This window comes from Oncorhynchus mykiss, chromosome 10 (assembly GCF_013265735.2).
Source record: "Oncorhynchus mykiss isolate Arlee chromosome 10, USDA_OmykA_1.1, whole genome shotgun sequence".
In the NCBI taxonomy this organism is placed as follows: domain Eukaryota; kingdom Metazoa; phylum Chordata; class Actinopteri; order Salmoniformes; family Salmonidae; genus Oncorhynchus; species Oncorhynchus mykiss.
Window position 1 is genome coordinate 78,397,032 of NC_048574.1, and position 18,265 is coordinate 78,415,296.

The following is an 18,265-nucleotide window of genomic DNA, read 5'->3' on the forward strand; positions in this document are numbered from 1 at the left end:
AGGGGAAGAGAGGGGTAGAGGGGGGTGAAGGAGAGGAGAGGAGTAGAGGGGTGAAGGAGAGGAGAGGGGTAGAGGGGGGTGAAGGGGAGGAGAGGGGGTGAAGGGGAAGAGAGGGGTAGAGGGGGGTGAAGGAGAGGAGAGGGGTAGAGGGGGGTGAAGGGGAGGAGAGGGGTATAGGGGGGAGAAGGGGAGGAGAGGGGTAGAGGGGGGAGAAGGGGAGGAGAGGGGTAGAGGGGGGAGATGGGGAGGAGAAGGGTAGAGGGGGGTGAAGGGGAGGAGAGGGGGTGAAGGGGAAGAGAGGGGTAGAGGGGGGTGAAGGGGTGGAGAGGGTGGAAGAGGGAATTACCCATGTTGAAGTTACTCACAATCTCTCTCTTTATCTCTCTCTCTCTCTCTCCCACAGCTTCATGGGCATTGCGCGATCGGCAGTGGTTGCTTTTGTGATCGACACCACGGGGAGCATGAAGGATGACATCCTTGAAGCCAAGAGAGTCGTCAATGAGATCATCGACAGCAAGAAGGGAACGCAGGATGAGCCCTCCCAGTACATCCTGGTCCCATTCAACGACCCAAGTAAAGCTGGCTTTACACTCCACCAAGCATTCTCCTTAGCAAAACATCACTGACAAACTCGGGCAGTCACCGAAATGCCTGTGTGATGTGTGGTTAAGTCAGGAAGTGGTTAGTGATCAGTGTGTGTTTGTGTGTGTGTGTAGAGTTCGGACCCCTGATAAGAACGACAAACCCTGATGTTATGAAAACAGAGATCGCTAAACTCAAAGCTGATGGAGGCGGAGACCTCCCTGAGATGTGCTTATCAGGCCTACAGGTACAGTGATTGACATGGCTATATTCCAATCAGCTTTCAGATATAATCCCATTCTTTGTTTATAGTGCACCTGACAATAAATAAAGACACTAAGCATCCCCTCTCTCTCTCTCTCTCTCTCTCTCTCTCTCTCTCTCTCTCTCTCTCTCTCTCTCTCTCCTCTCTCTCTCTCTCTCTCTCTCTCTCTCTCTCTCCAGTTGGCGCTGACCGGTGCCCCTGCGTCCTCCCACATCTATGTTTTCACAGATGCCGTTGCCAAGGACATTGCGTTAAGGGACACAATCTTGGCCCTGATCAGGAGCACCAAGTCAACTGTGAGCACTTCCTCAAACACCTCCTCAAACACTTCCTGTTTTAGAAGAAACCATGTCCTGCAGTTCAGGATCTTATCAATTAGGGCACACAGTAGCAAAACGCAGCAAAATGTTTTGCAACGGCAAACAAAAACAAGCAATTCTTATTGGAGAGGTATTCACTGCCTTTTTTCTTTCATTCTTCATTTGGTGCCTAATGAATACGACCAGGCAAACTCTCTCTAACACACCTATGTGTCTCTCCAGGTGTCTTTCTTCATGACTGGTGCTGGTGCTGGTGCTAGAAGGAGGAGAAGTGGAGTAGAGTCCAGGGCAGCTACATTCGAGACCTACAAGGACTTGGCGCTGGCGTCTGGTGGTCAGGCCATTGGAGTCACCAAGGAAAATCTGCCCCAGGCCACTGACGTCATCATCGACTCCTCCACCTCCGCTCTGGTGAGTCAACACTGGTGGCCATTTTGATTTAGATCAGTAGTTGATTTGGAATAATTCAAAACTTGATCAATTAAAAAACATGTGCTTTATAAATAATGAATTTTAGAAATGCCTAGACATAATTGTTATATCTATGAAAATTAAATCCTCCACGTTACAATAAAACAACAACATACCCTACATCACCTCTTCTTTCTATCCTCCTCTCTCATTCTGTCCTCCTCCTCCTCCTCCTCCTCAGGTGACAGTCCTACAGCGAGCGAGGAACCCAGGCAAAGCTGAGACATTCTCCTTCCTGCTGGACGAGTCTCTGAACAACATCACCATCTACATCACTGGAAAGTCCCTCACCTTCACCCTGAAGAACCCTGCAGGTGGGAACCTCCAACACCTACACACTGATCTAATATCAGTTTTCAGGTAAAGGTTCACCTAACTGAATAGGATGACATTTCCCCTAGACACTGATCTAAGGTTAGTTTTCCCTCCTTAATGGTTACAGTTGACCTGTTTTGCGTGTTTACGTATGTATCTTAATGTTTTTAAAGCACAAAGCACATTTCAACAAGGTATCATGAACCAGGTATATCCCATTGACAGTATGTTTGACTGTCATCCTATTTGACTGTCACCCTCCTTGCCCCTACAGGTGTGACCCAGAAACAGAATGAGGTCAACGGGGAACTGGGGACTGTCCAGACGGTGGGCAACCTCTTCCGGGTCCGTCTGGCCTCCAACAAACAGACAGGATTATGGGAAATCAGCATGAACTCCAACCAGCCCTACACACTGAAGGTCACTGGTGAGTTACAGTAGAAATATATATGTTCTACTAAATATGTGTGTTATGCTCACGCTCAACACTAGATGGCAGCCTGGATACACACAGAGCCCAGACCTGGGTTTAAATAATCCATTCAAATGTGTCACATGCACCAAATAAACTCAAAAAAAGAAATGTCAATTTTTCAGGACCCTGTCTTTCAAAGATAATTCGTAAAAATCCTAATAACTTCACAGATCTTCATTGTAAAGGGTTTTAACAATGTTTCCCATGCTTGTTCAATGAACCATAAACAATTAATGAACATGCACCTGTGGAACGGTCATTAAGACACTAACAGCTTACAGACGGTAGGCAATTAAGGTCACAGTTATGAAAATTTAGGACACTACAGAGGCCTTTCAACTGACTCAGAAGAAAGATGCCCACGGTCCCTGCTCATCTGTGCGAACGTGCCTTAGGACTGCAGATGTGGCCAGGGCAATACATTGCAATGTCCGTACTGTGAGACGCCTAAGACAGCTCTACAAGGAGACAGGACGTACAGCTGATTGTCTTCGGAGTGGCAGACCACGTGTAACAACACCTGCACAGGATCGGTACATCCGAACATCACACCTGCGGGACAGGTACAGGATGGCAACAACAACTGCCAGAGTTACACCAGGAACGCACAATCCCTCCATCAGTGCTCAGACTGTTCGTAATAGGCTGAGAGAGAATGGACTGAGGGCTTGTAGGTATGTTGTAAGGAAGGTCCAGACATCACATCATCGTCAGCAACGTCGCCTATGGGCACAAACCCATCGTCGCTGGACCAGACTGCGGACTGGCAAAAAGTGCTCTTCACTGATGAGTCACGGTTTTGTCTCACCAGGGATGATGGTCGGATTCACGTCTATCGTCAAAGGAATGAGCAGTACACCGAGGCCTGTACTCTGGAGCGGGATCGATTTGGAGTTGGTCTGGGGAGGTGTGTCACAGCATCATCGGACTGAGCTTGTTGTCATTGCAGGCTAACTCAACGCTGTGCGTTACAGGGAAGATATCCTCCTCCCTCGTGTGGTACCCTTCCTGCAGGCTCATCCTGACATGACCCTCCAGCATGATAATTTCACCAGCCATACTAGTCGTTCTTTACGTGATTTCCTGCAAGACAGGAATGTCAGTGTTCTGCCATGGCCAGCGAAGAGCCGGGTCTCAATTCCATTGAGAAGTCTGGGACCTGTTGGATCGGAGGGTGAGGCCTACGGCCATTCCCTCCAGAAATGTCCGGGAACTTACAGGTGCCTTGATGGAAGAGTGGGGTAACATCTCACAGCAAGAACTGGCAAATCTGGTGCAGTCCATGAGGAGGAGATGTACTGCAGTACTTATTGCAGCTGGTGGCCACACCAAATCCTGACAGTTACTTTTGATTTTGACCCCCGCTTTCTTCAGGGACACATTATTCAATTTCTGTTCGTCACGTCTGTGGAACTTGTTCAGTTTATGTCTCAGTTGTTGAATCTTGATATCTTCATACAAATATTTACACATTAAGTTTGCTGAAAATAAACGCAGCTAACAGTTAGGATGTTTTTATTTTTGCTGAGTTTACAACAGGTGTAGGTAGACCTTACTGTGAAATGCTTACTCATGAGCCCTTAACCAACAATTCAGAGTTTTAAAAAGTAAGTAAGAAAAAGCAAGAAAAAAACTGGTTCCGAGTCAATTTTCAGGGGTAAAGGTTCGTCGATGTAATTGAGGTAATGTCAAGAGAATTAAGTTCTCAGTGTTCATAAACCCAATTTAAATTGATTACTCAGCCTGATACCCAGAATTTCTAGGAAACTGGTTGAATCAGACGGAGGCCCAGCTACAATTGTCAGGAATGTTTATTTAGAGAGCTCTGGTCATAATACCATGTACAAAGGTTTATATACCGCTCATTTCGTCATAAATGTCCTTCCTCCTCCTCTCAGATACAATGGAAATATAGTTCACAAGCCTTCTCACATTGTCTGCCACCTGTGAAATAATCTACTACAAGACCAAGACCATAGTCTGGCTTTTTTATGGCGGTTTTTGAGCAGTGGCTTCTTCCTTGCTGAGCGGCCTTTCAGGTTATATCAATATAGGACTCGTTTTACTGTGGATATAGGTACTTTTGTACATGTTTCCTCCAGCATCTTCACAAGGTCCTTTGCTGTTGTTCTGGGATTGATTTGCACTTTTCGCACCAAAGTACGTTTATCTCTAGATGACAGAACGTGTCTCCCTCCTGAGCGGTATGACGGCTGCGTGGTCCCATGGTGTTTATACTTGCGTACTATTGTTTGTACAGATGAACTTGGTACCTTCAGGCATTTGGAAATTGCTCCTAAGGATGAACCAGACTTGTGGAGGTCTAGAAATGTTTTTCTGAGGTCTTGGCTGATTTCTTTTGATTTTCCCATGATGTCAAGCAAAGAAGTGCTGAGTTTGAAGGTAGGCTTTGAAATACATCCACAGGTACACCTCCAAATGACTCAAATGATGTCAGTTAGCCTATCAGAAGCTTCTAAAGCCATGACATTTTTTTCTGGAATTTTCCAAGCTGTTTAAAGGCACATTCAACTTAGTGTATGTAAACTTCTGACCCACTGGAATTGTGATACAGTGAATTATAAGTGAAAAAATCTGTCTGTAAACAATTGTTGGAAAAATGACTTTGTGTCATGCACAAAGTAGATGTCCTAACCAACTGCCAAAACTATAGTTTGTTAACAAGAAATGTGTGGAGTGGTTGAAAAACAAGTTTTAGTGACTCCAACCTAAGTGTATGTAAACTTCAGACTTCAAATGTCTGCTATGTTTGGTAGTTACATCAGACAGAAGGTTTCTTAATGCAAAAACAAAAGGAGGATGGATGTTTGGTCGTGGTGGATGGGTGGCTGTATTACGCAATCGTCTAGCATCCCAAAGGTTAATAACTCACCAGAACAATTTGAGCTAATTAGCAACTTTGTGTGTGTGTGTGTGTGTGTGTGTGTGTGTGTGTGTGTGTGTGTGTGTGTGTGTGTGTGTGTGTGTGTGTGTGTGTGTGTGTGTGTGTGTGTGTGTGTGTGTGTGTGTGTGTGTCCAGGTCAGAGTACCATTGCCTTCATTTATGACTTTGTGGAGACCTTCGATGGACCTCATCCAGGATATGCCCTCATCTCTGGCCGTCCACAAGCAGGTAAAACACTACAACATCATCTTAAAATCATCATTACCATATCAACCAGGTAATCTGTCAATCACAAATTTACTATGGCGACATCATGGCGACATCATCTACATGAATGCAGCTGCCACTTCATTACAGCCGTTAGAGGCTTGATCTTTGCGATCATTATGATCATTGCGCACATCGTTTGGCGAGAGGTTTTGCATCGATGTGTTCTCTATCAGAAAGTAGGCTGGCCCTCTTTGATGTTGTGTGGGTCGAAACAATACATTCTGTTTATGTATAAAGCCTACTTAATCAAAGTCATAAAAAGCCATTAATTGTAATTTGTAATAATCGATGTGAACAGTTACATAGCCACACCCTTCAAGATAATTTTCCTTCTCTCTCTCTCTCTCCCTCTTTTTCTCTCCCTACCCCTACACTCGTCCTCCTCTCTCTCTCCCTCTTTTTCTCTCCCTACCCCTACACTCGTCCTCCTCTCTCTCTCCCTCTTTTTCTCTCCCTACCCCTACACTCGTCCTCCTCTCTCTCTCCCTCTTTTTCTCTCCCTACCCCTACACTCGTCCCCTTCTCAATCTCCCTTTTTCTCCCCCTACCCCTACACTCGTCCTCCTCTCTCTCTCTCCCTCTTTTTCTCTCCCTACCACTACACTCGTCCTCCTCTCTCTCTCTCCCTCTTTTTCTCTCCCTACCCCTACACTCGTCCTCCTCTCTCTCTCTCCCTCTTTTTCTCTCCCTACCACTACACTCGTCCCCTTCTCAATCTCCCTTTTTCTCCCCCTACCCCTACACTCGTCCTCCTCTCTCTCTCTCCCTCTTTTTCTCTCCCTACCACTACACTCGTCCTCCTCTCTCTCTCTCCCTCTTTTTCTCTCCCTACCCCTACACTCGTCCTCCTCCCTCTCTCTCCCTCTTTTTTTCTCCCTACCCCTACACTCGTCCCCTTCTCAATCTCCCTTTTTCTCTCCCTACCGCTACACTCGTCCTCCTCTCTCTCTCTCTCCCTCCCTCTCTTTCCCTCCGTTCCTCCTCTCTTCTCTCCTTCTCCCAGGTATGCCTGCCATGCTGTTGGTATCAGTGTTGGGCAGAAAGGGCCCAGCCTCTGTCAAGGTGGCCAACGTTGCCTTGGTGACAGTGTCAGGGTCAGAGGTCGTAAGTGGGGCCCTGGAAGACATGGGCAACGGGGAGATCCTAGTTACGGTAACCAATGTCCCTGCGGGGGAGTTTGTGGTGCTGCTGAACGGGACAGATGTGGTCTCCTCCACCGTGTTCCAGAGACAGTCCACCACTCAGATGTCCGTCTCCAAGGTTACCATCAAGGTAAGTGATGATGACACACTTCCTGTTTCCATTGAAAAACGGCTTTCATTTGTAAATCGTGAAGGAGTCTATACTGCATGTTGGGATAGTGTTAGACAAAAACCATGGTCATAGACAATTATAGACCATATCAGAAAGAAAAACATGACTGACTATTACTCCCTAAACATGTAGTACTGTGGTACTGTGGGCCTACTACTATAAATTACAACATGGACTTTCTAAGCACAGAAATGTGTCTCTGTAAATGGGCCAACAAACAAAAAGTGGACCTCACAACAACTCCTCAACAATTCCTCTTTCGGGTTCTTCTTGTCTTCTCAGGCCGTGGTGGACAGAAGCATGGAGCCTGGTAAAACCTTCACCCTTCCCTTCACCGTCATGACCGACGCCACTGGAGGCAGCTACACAATCAGTGCCAGAAACGACCGAGACTTCAAAATGAACGTCCCTGGCAGGTAGGGATCAGGTCTGTAATAATCTGAGACTGGTCCCAGATCTGTTTGTTCTGTTTGTCTTGCCAACTCCTATGGTCATTGTCACGTGGCACATTGACCATAGGCGTTGGCAATTTAAGCACAAACAGATCTGGGACCAGGTTATTTGGTTAAAATTAGCTTCTTCTCTGCTAGCAAAATGACTCAACATGACTAATTATTGTCCTCTCTTGGCATCACTTGTATTGACACTTAATGCTAACCCGTTGCTGCTGCTAACTTATCAGCATCGATGTGACCACCGGAGGAAACGCCACCGGTGAACTGACCATCACGGTGCCCGCCAACACCCCCTCAGGAACAGACGTCACCCTGACCATCGAGGCTGTGGCCCCCGGGGCGTCCGACTCCAACTACGCCGTCCTGCGCCTCTCTGTCGTCACCAAGGTAACCTCAGATATATGTACAGATATATATTTAAATATATTATCCTGGACAAAAATAAATTCAACATGAAACAATATTGAAGAGTTACAGTTCATATAAGGAAATCAGTCAATTTAAATAAATTCATTAGGCCCTAATCTATGGATTTCACATGACTGGGAATACAGACATGCATCTGTTGGTCACAGATAACTTAGGGGTGTGGATCAGAAAACCGGTCAGTATCTGGTGTGACCATCCATTTGCCGCAGGCAGAGCGACACATTTTCTTCGCATAGAGTTGATCAGGCTGTTGATTGTGGCCTGTAGAATGTCGTCCCACTCATCTTCAATGGCTGTCCAAAGTTACTGGATATTGGCGGGAACTGGAACAAGCTATTGTACACGTCGATCCAGATCATCCCAAACATGCTCAATGGGTGACATGTCTGGTGAGTATGCAGGCAATGGAACTGCAACATTTTCAGCTTCCAGGAATTGTGTACAGATCCTTGTGACATGTGGCCGTGCATTATCATGCTGAAACATGAATGGCACGACAATGGGCCCCGGGATCTCGTCACGGTATCTCTGTACATTCAAATTGCCATTGATAAAAAATGCAATTGTGTTCATCATCTGTAGCGTATGCCTACCTATACCATAACCCCACCGCCACCACGGTGCACTCTATTCACAACGTTGACATCAGAAATTAGCTCGCACACACAACACATGGTCTGCGGTTGTGAGGCCAGTTGGACGTACTGCCAAATTCTCTAAAACAAAATTATGGTACGGCTTATGGTAGATAAATTAACATTCAATTCTCTGGCAACATCTCTGATGGATATTCCTGCAGTCAGCATGCAGGAATATGTGTTGTATGACAAAACTGCCCATTTTAAATTAGCCTTTTATTGTCCCCAGCACATGGTGCACCTGTGTAATGATCAGGCTGTTTAATCGGCTTCTTTATATGCCACACCTGTCAGGTGGATGGATTATCTTGGAAAAAGAGAAATGCTCCCTAACAGGGATGTAAACAAATTTGTTCACAACATTTGAGAGAAATACACTTTTTGTTTTTATATTTCTGTGATTTTTTATTTCAGTTCACGAAATATGGGACTAACACCTTACATGTTGAGTTAATATTTTTGTTGTATAGAACCCTGTGTGTACATTCTAATGTGACATCACAATGGGTGTAGAAATGTAAGATAGTAGAGGTATAGATAAAGATACACTAGAGAGCTGAGAGGCCTATATGGGCCGTCTCCACTATATGGGCCGTCTCCACTCTATGGGCCATCTCCACTCTATGGGCCGTCTCCACTATATGGCCCGTCTCCACTATATGGCCCGTCTCCACTATATGGCCCGTCTCCACTCTATGGGGCGTCTCCACTATATGGGGAGTCTCCACTATATGGCCCGTCTCTACTATATGGCCCGTCTCTACTATATGGCCCGTCTCCACTCTATGGGGCGTCTCCACTATATGGGGAGTCTCCACTATATGGCCCGTCTCTACTATATGGCCCGTCTCCCCTATATGGGGCGTCTCCACTCTATGGGCCATCTCCACTCTATGGGGCGTCTCCACTCTATGGGGCGTATCCACTCTATGGGGCGTCTACACTATATGAGGCGTCTCCACTCTATGGGGCGTCTCCACTCTATGGGGCGTCTCCACTCTATGGGCCATCTCCACTATATGGGGCGTCTCCACTATATGGGCCGTCTCCACTATATGGGCCGTCTCCACTATATGGGGTGTCTTCACTCTATGGGCCATCTCCACTATATGGGGCGTCTCCACTATATGGCCCGTCTCCACTATATGGCCCGTCTCCACTATATGGCCCGTCTCCACTATATGGCCCGTCTCCACTTCCAAATAGCCTACTTTCCTCATCTCTTCTCCCTCATCATCATGATCACGGTCTCTCCTCTTTCTCTCTCTTTTTTCTCTCTCCTCCCTCTCAATTCAATTCAATTCAAGGGGCTTTATTGGCATGGGAAACATATTGACAAAGCAAGTGACATTTGTCATTGACAAAGCAAGTGAAGTAATATAATATACAAAAGTGAAATAAACAATAAAAATGAACAGTAAACATTACACTCACAGAAGTTCCAAAAGAATAAAGACATTTAAAATGTCATATTATGTACTGCATGTTAAAGAGAGTGGGGCTTACGCTGCATCCCTGTCTCACCCCACGGCCCTTTGGAAAGAAATGTTTATGTTTTTTGCCTATTTTAACCGCACACTTGTTGTTTGTGTACATGGATTTTATAATGGCATATATTTTTCCCAAACACCACTTTCCATTTATTTGTATAGCAGACCCTCATGCCAAATTGAGTCAAAGGCTTTTTTAAAAAATCAACAAAGCATGAGAAGACTTTGCCTTTGTTTTAGTTTGTTTGTTTGTCAATTAAGGTGTGTAGTGTGAATATGTGGTCTGTTGTACCGGGGTTGGGGTGCATGGGGTGGGCAGGTAGGGCATAGGTCTGATCTGAGGGGTCCTAAATGGGGTGTGGACATGGTTGACTTGTGGGGGTGTTGATTGGTTGGGGTGGTTGGGGTGGGGCTGTGTATGTGTCTGGTGGTGTTGTGGTCTGGATGTTGGCCCTCTCGGCATGTGTCCTCTATGTGTACTTCCGGGGGGGTCCAACAGGTCTGGGAGTGTGTCTCGCTGGTCTGGTTGGGGTGTCTATTGATCTGTTTCTCCTATGTGAAGTGTTGCGGCTGCGTTTGAGAGTGATGTCCTTTGGAGTCCGGGTGAAGGTGGCACACTGCTGCCTTGTTTAGGTGGACCTGAACATAAAGGCTGTTTAAGTCCAGGGTGGAGTGGTGGACCAGGTAAACATTTGGTTTTGAGGCACAGTCATGGGAAATACTTGTGTTTACCCGCTGTATGGTAGCAGGGTGGAAGTATTTTTGTGGTAGCAGGGTGGAGATAACCACTTGTGCATTGGGGAAAGTAGAAGAAGATTTTTCAATCACTCCCTTCAGTGCTGTGGCCACCCTTTCTTGCTGTGTTCTCAGGTCAATTGTGCCTGTGTGTATTATTATGTGGCTAGGTGAACATAGTTGGTCCTCAGACCGAAGGTCTAGGGCGCGCTGGGTGTTTGGACACCAGAGTTTAGAGACTGTGTGTTTGAAAAAAGTTTATTTTCTTCTATAAATTTCCCATTTGAGTCCATAAGGTATACAATCTGTGTATTGTGTATGTCCTCAGTGGGTGTGGGGGGGGGGGGGGTGAGATCCCCTTGGCTTGGGGTTCTTCATTTGTCTGTTCTGCTGTGATGTCGACGCTATGGTCAGGGTCTGGGGTGGACTGTTCTGCTGTGATGTCGACGCTATGTTCAGGGTCTGGGGTGGACTGTTCTGCTGTGGTGTCTTGTCTTTTGTCGGGAGCTGAGGTGGGCTGTTCTGCTGGCTTCTCTGCGGTGGTGGCCACCTCTCCAGTGGGTTGTTCTCTGTCACACGCCATCCTCCTCACCCCCTCCTCCATCAGTCTGATCCTCTCCTCTAGTGCTCTGTTCTTCTCCTGCTCTTGCTTTTTATATTGTTGAAGTTGTCTCACCACTGTCCAGAGTGCAGATACATATCTCTCCACCTCCATCTCTCCGGGTCTGGTTAAGGGGTGTTGTTGTGCTGGACTGTTGTCTGGGTCTGTGCTGACTGGAGTGTAAAACCTTGCTGTTCCAGCTCCACCTGTTTTACCTCCAGCTGGGTGAATGTATCCTTCGTGTCAGTGAGGGAGTAGTACTCTGTGCTGGAAGGTTGACCTTCCGCTTGGAGTTGCTCGTCTGTGGGGTTATATAATGAAGAGGTCTGGTCTGACCCGCTCGGGTCTAGGGAGAGCTTCTCCTGCTGGGAAATTCTTTGATTAGGTGAAAGTCTGAAACTGTTTGAGGTTGACCTGTACCTGTTCCAGACTTATAGATATTTATATTAGCTGACTCTGAGTCCTCGCTGTCTAGAATCTTGATTTTCTACCCCTCATTAACACCCCCCCTCTTAACAGAGGGGTAGTGTGTTAGTGTAGCACTGTGCCATGCCAGGGCATGGTTTGTGTGGAAGATGAGGTTGCGGATGTTCCCATTTTTATAATAGTCAGCAAAAAAGTGTCTCTTGATTTTCCACAAGGAGCTTCATTTTGGGATCTTTTCTTGCCTTTTCATTCTTTACATACACAGGGTACTGTATTTTAATTACATCTGAACAGCGGGATGCAGCTTCTAAGGCCTCTCCATTTGGTTGGAGTAGACTGTTCGACTCTCCTGCCATTGTTGGGCTAAAGGGCATTGACACCTCTCGCTCAATTTAGCATTCAGTCCTTATAAAGTAATGTAATGTATTTTTCTTCTTGGCTTTTGGAAATAAAATATAGCTTCAGACTAAACATTACTCACTCAGTTCCAGGTTTGATGGTGTTTCAGGTTTCTGTTGTTTTCTAGAGCATTTGCTGTATGGCGTTGGAATAATAATCTTTGGTAGTTGTAATCCTTCCAGGTGATTCCGTAATTCCGTCCAAAATTAGGTTGTATGTTTTGAGTTTGATTTGGAGTGAAGGTTATGTTGTAGAGGGTAGCATCCTGTGTATGTTCCTGACAAAAAAATCCAAGTTTGTCTAACTCTAAATCTCTCTTTTTTTAAGAACATGCTGGAAAATGCAGGAGTTCATCTGATCATGACCTCTTTCCCTCTCTCTCTGTGTCTCCCCCCCCCCCCCCCCCCCCCCCACCAAGGTGACAGATTTCACCCCTCCCCAATGTGAGGTGGTCAGCGTCTCGGTGGTCGACTGCCCAGCTGACCCAGCAGCCTGCAGCTCCGCCTTCTGGCAGCTCTCTGCCAACCTGACTGATGGCGTCAATGGCACGGGCATCACCAGAGTCACACACCGCCAGGGAGTGGGCAACCTTACCCACACGGACCTGAAGCAGATGGTCGTTGCAGCAGCGTTCAACGCTTCGTGCTGCTCTCTGACAGTGGAGCTGGTGGCGGTGGACAAAGCCATGAATGTCGGCACCTGCCGGTTTTCCATCGTCCGCAACGCGGGACCGCCCTCCATGGCTCTGTCCCTCCCACTGTTGGTGTGTCTGCTGGTCTCTGCCTTCTTCACTACGTCCATCAGAGACTTACTTATCTGATCTAATGCTGCGTTAATAACCAAGTGTGAAGGTGGAAATTGCCCGTTGTGAAGTTGTAAATACCTGTTGGATTCATTCACGTGCTTTGAACTCGTTGAGAAACGCAAATTGGTCAACAAGCTACTTTAACCATGAACTAAAAGTACAGCTATCACGCTTTTAAACATATTAGAGTGTTCAAAAACCATTTTAATAATAATGTTTTGTTGTCGCATCTAACTGCTGAACATGATGTTATTGAGTTAATTTCCTTAGTAGGTGACGTTAGAGGTCAGCATGTGGGAGAAGACTTAGCTCAGGGATGATAGACTAGTAGTTACCAGTTGGAGGGGCATTCAAGCTGATTTTCCCAGTCGTATGTGGTAAATACCACCTTCCCACGTGGTTATGGCCCACCTTCCCAAGGCTCATGTATCGACTGCCTGACCAATGCTGCCTCTTGAAGTTAAAAGGTTATGCTCCAGGCGAGCTACATCGCAGACATTGCATTGCATCAACAATGGTTTGTTTGACAAAGACAACATTTAAATGAATGTCACTTTAAAAACTGCCAACAGTACTCTCTCTAAGCACTTTCTCAACATGTTATTTGCACTGTAAGATTGATGTTTAATTTTTGTATCATAATGTAATTCTCCAGTTACATCTCAGTTATGAATAAAAAGCTACTGTGTGAATGACTACTGTGTGAGTGACTCATGTTAGTTGTTTTGTTATAATACGTAGATAGTTTAGTAGCCATGTGAAACCGGCCTGATCTCGATAGCTCACATTCAGTTTCTCTTCACGTATTAAACTAATCAGCTGTTAGTCTGCTTGACTAGGCTAGTAGTTATTAATTTGTAAACATTTCTAAAAACATAATTCCATTGACACTTTGGGGTATTGTGCGTAGGCCAGTGATGCAAACTTAATGATGGTGTTGGAGAAGTGCGTGGCCAGGCACCGTGTGTCGTGCGTGGCCAGGCACCGTGCGTGGCCAGGCACCGTGTGTCGTGCGTGGCCAGGCACCGAACAGGGAGTAGAGGAAGGGACTAAGCACGCACCCCTGTGGGGCCCCAGTGTTGATGGTCAGCGTGGCAGATGTGTTGTTTAATACATTTCATGTTTAATCAATTGAATTCAATTTTGCTGCTTGTAGCCTATGTTATTGTCTGTAATTTGCCTCAATATATTTTATTATGTGTAGCCTAACATGCGTGCAATTATGTGATCTATATTTTGGAGGAACATCCCATCACCACTCTAGAACAACGTGATATCACCACTCTGGAACAACATCACTACTCTGGAACAACATCACATCACCACTCTGGCACAACATCACCACTCTGGAACAACATCCCCACTCTGGAACAACATGACATCACCACTCGGGAACAACATCACATCCCCACTCTGGATCAACATCCCATCACCACTCTGGAACAACATGACATCACCACTCTGGGACAACATCCCATCACCACTCTGGAACAACATGACATCACCACTCTGGAACCACATGACATCACCACTCTGGAACAACATGACATCACCACTCTGGAACAACATGACATCACCACTCGGGAACAACATCACATCCCCACTCTGGATCAACATCCCATCACCACTCTGGAACAACATGACATCACCACTCTGGGACAACATCCCATCACCACTCTGGATCAACATCCCATCACCACTCTGGAACAACATGACATCACCACTCTGGGACAACATCCCATCACCACTCTGGAACAACATGACATCACCACTCTGGAACCACATGACATCACCACTCTGGAACAACATGACATCACCACTCTTGAACAACATGACATCACCACTCGGGAACAACATCACCACTCTGGAACAACATCACATCACCACTCTGGAACAACAACATCACCACTCAGGAACAACATGACATCACCACTCTGGAACAACATGACATCACCACTCTGGAACAACATCACATCACCACTCTGGAACAACATCACATCACCACTCTGGAACAACATGACATCACCGCTCTGGATCAAAATCCCGTCACCACTCTGTTACCTTCAAGTAGGTTTCGGTTTTGCTTGGGCATTGTGGATGGAGGATTGGCGTAAGCATCAGTCTTTGATTCCAATGTTTGCTAGTTCAAATCGAGAGATAGAAAGTTGTGTTTGATAAGCATGTCTTTGTGTGTGTGTGCGTGTGTTCAAGTTTGAATCCAGTGAAATCAATTATTTTTGTTTTAAGCCTATCCCAAACCTTAACCCTAACCTTACAAATGAATGAAGGCCTAAACTTAACCTTAGACACCACTCTGGAACAGCATGACATCACCACTCTGGAACATGACATCACCCCTCTGGAACTACATTTGACCTTAGGATATTTGACATTTGAGAAACATGGATGAAACTCTAATTCTGACTTGAGACTGTGAGAGTTAGTTGGTCAATTCACCATCTCTTCCGCGTTGGTTAAATGTAATTTAATTGAAACGACCTGGAAACAATGTTGATTCAACCAGAGTGCGCCCAGTGGGTTATCTGTGACGAACGGTAATAAACGCTGATTACCTTAGCGACGCCAAATAGCAATCCCAGAAATGTACCTGCCTTGTGAAACACTATTATTATACCATAAAGAATTCACCCTAAAGTTAGTGCCATCCTCTCCCTAGTCATCAGTCTCCCCTCCCTGTCCCCATGAAGAATCATGAAGAATCATGACTGATAGAAAAATATAACTCTTTCATCATTTTCCTTTCAATGTAATCAGCTTCAGACTTCCTGTGAAACTAGTACCATAAAGCCATACAGAATTCTTTGAAACCTCGTTACTCATTTACCGTAAAGAAAGGGAAGGAAAGAAGGAATACAGTCCCCACAGACAGACAGACAGACAGACAGACAGACAGACACAGACAGACAGACAGACAGACAGACAGACAGACACACAGACAGACAGACAGACACACAGACAGACACACAGACAGACAGACAGACAGACAGACAGGCAGGCAGACAGGCAGACAGACAGACAGACAGGCAGACAGACAGACAGACAGACAGACAGACAGACAGACAGACAGACAGACAGACAGACAGACAGACAGGCAGGCAGACACACACACAGACACACACACACAGACAAAGGTTAATGATTTATGGAAAACCCTAGAAGTTAATGATTAGTGTGTTCTGTAACACACAGACCTCACCCTCCTCCATCCCTGCCTGGCGGTACAGTCCAGTATATATACAGGTGTACTGTATCTTCCAGAGTGTTCCTCTACACTTTGGGTTACTGCTGCAACAGAGACAGGGAAAGAGGAAGAGATCCAACTACGCTAAAATAACCTGAGAAGGTATGGAAGCTTTGAGAAGGTTTCTTCACATAACTAGTGTTATGATAATACAAAACAATTCAGAGGTCTTCATTTTCATTTTGTTTAACATTATTGGTGTCATTTTAGAGTAAATGTTTTTTTATAGTCCGTAGATCATATTATGAAATGGGTGGTTCAAGCCCTGAACGCTGATTGTCTGACAGACGTGGTATATCAGAGTACGACAAAACATTTATTTTACTGCTCTAATTATGTTGGTAAACAGTTTATAATAGCAATAAGGCACGTTGGGGGTTTGTGGTATATTGCCAATATAATGGCGTTGTGTCTAAGAACAACCATTAGCTGTGGTATTTTGACCATATACCACACCCCCTGATGTCTTATTGATTAAATATATATTGTTTTTGAATTGTTTGTTGTGACTATATACGTTTTTGGTTATTAATGCTGTGTTAAAACATTTTTTCTGAAGGTGTTTATTATTGTCTTTAGACAAAACTATACTATGTCTCTGAACTAATAGTTAGTTCAGTTTTTGCTGAAGTGGAAATATTTGATTTATTTAACAGGCTAACAGGATAGAAGCATTAATCTCTGTATGTTCCTAGGAAACATGGAATGCAATATTCACCAATATTATAGGACATGTTGGGTTGGGGCCAAGAGATTTAACAACAGGGGCAGCGTCAGGGATTTCCTTACAGTTGTTGACAATGAAACCCCACTTCATGATGATAATGATGATGATGATGATGATGGCAGACTCTCTCTCTTACCTCCCCCCCCACCCCTCTCTTCTCTTCCACACAGACTGATGATGTTACCGGTGCTGGGCATGTCCTTTTTGGCCCTGGTCCTATCAGGAGGAGCCTGGGCATTTGCTCCCATCGGGGGCGGAGCTTCCACCCATGTCAGCATCACGGGAGCGGCCGTTCTACAGAAGGTCACAGAGGTGTGCCGAGCCATCGCCGAGTCAGCGGGACGAGACTTTACCCCCACGGTAAGTTTGTGTGTGTGTGTGGGTGTGTGTGTGTTTGAGAGAGAGAGAGAGAGAGAGAGAGAGAGAGAGAGAGAGAGAGAGAGAGAGAGAGAGAGAGAGAGAGAGAGAGAGAGAGAGAGAGAGAGAGAGAGAGAGAGAGAGAGAGAGAGAGAGAGAGAGAGAGAGAGAGAGAGAGAGAGAGAGAGAGAGAGAGAGAGAGAGAGAGAGAGAGAGAGAGAGAGAGAGAGAGAGAGAGAGAGAGAGAGAGAGAGAGAGAGAGAGAGAGAGAGAGATTAAGGAAATTGAGTTTTGTTGACCGATTTTATTTTAATCAACTTTGCCCTCAATGCTGATTGACTGACCTCTACCCTCTAACCTCTGACCTTTCCATTTAGGGTAACTCTGCTGAGGAGCTGGTCCAGGCCTGCCTGGGACCCAAAGCAACAGGTGAAGTGTCAGCAGCTAAGTTCAAATCTGCCCTGAATGAGATCTACATACAGAACGGACAGGTGGACAGAGACTTTGTCAACAGGTTGGTGCTCCATTGATAGAGAATGAGGATCCCTTATTATGTCAACAGGTTGGTGCTCCATTGATAGAGAATGAGGTTCACTTATTATGTCAACAGGTTGGTGCTCCATTGACAGAGAATGAGGTTCACTTATTATGTCAACAGGTTGGTGCTCCATTGACAGAGAATGAGGTTCCCTTAATAGGTCAACAGGTTGGTGCTCCAATGATAGAGAATGAGGTTCCCTTATTAGGTCAACAGGTTGGTGCTCCATTGATAGAGAATGAGTTTCACTTATTATGTCAACAGGTTGGTCCTCCATTGATAGAGGATGAGGTTCACGTATTATGTAAAATGCTTGGAGTGCTTGGAATTAGCACAGAAAATGCAACACGTTTTTTGCGAAATCTTTATTTAAAAAAGCCTCCTGAGTCTAAGGCACTGCATTGCACTGCTAGCTGCATCACTACAGATCCTGGTTTGATTCCAGGATGTGTCGCGACCTGGAGACCCATGAGGGTCCAGCATCCC

The 18,265-nt window shown here is 45.6% G+C and overlaps 1 protein-coding gene across 1 annotated transcript in view; it reads left to right on the forward strand.

The window, feature by feature from the left end:
• Positions 1 to 18,265, forward strand: part of LOC118966656 (von Willebrand factor A domain-containing protein 7-like) — a 43,743-nt gene that overhangs the window by 8,009 nt on the left and 17,469 nt on the right. Inside the window, exons 8-17 of the mRNA XM_036989398.1 lie at positions 404 to 573; positions 717 to 829; positions 1,027 to 1,143; positions 1,390 to 1,578; positions 1,820 to 1,952; positions 2,228 to 2,380; positions 5,469 to 5,561; positions 6,607 to 6,875; positions 7,200 to 7,333; positions 7,600 to 7,759. Coding sequence (XP_036845293.1) covers positions 404 to 573; positions 717 to 829; positions 1,027 to 1,143; positions 1,390 to 1,578; positions 1,820 to 1,952; positions 2,228 to 2,380; positions 5,469 to 5,561; positions 6,607 to 6,875; positions 7,200 to 7,333; positions 7,600 to 7,759 — 1,531 coding nt within the window. The remainder of the gene's footprint in view (positions 1 to 403; positions 574 to 716; positions 830 to 1,026; positions 1,144 to 1,389; positions 1,579 to 1,819; positions 1,953 to 2,227; positions 2,381 to 5,468; positions 5,562 to 6,606; positions 6,876 to 7,199; positions 7,334 to 7,599; positions 7,760 to 18,265) is intronic.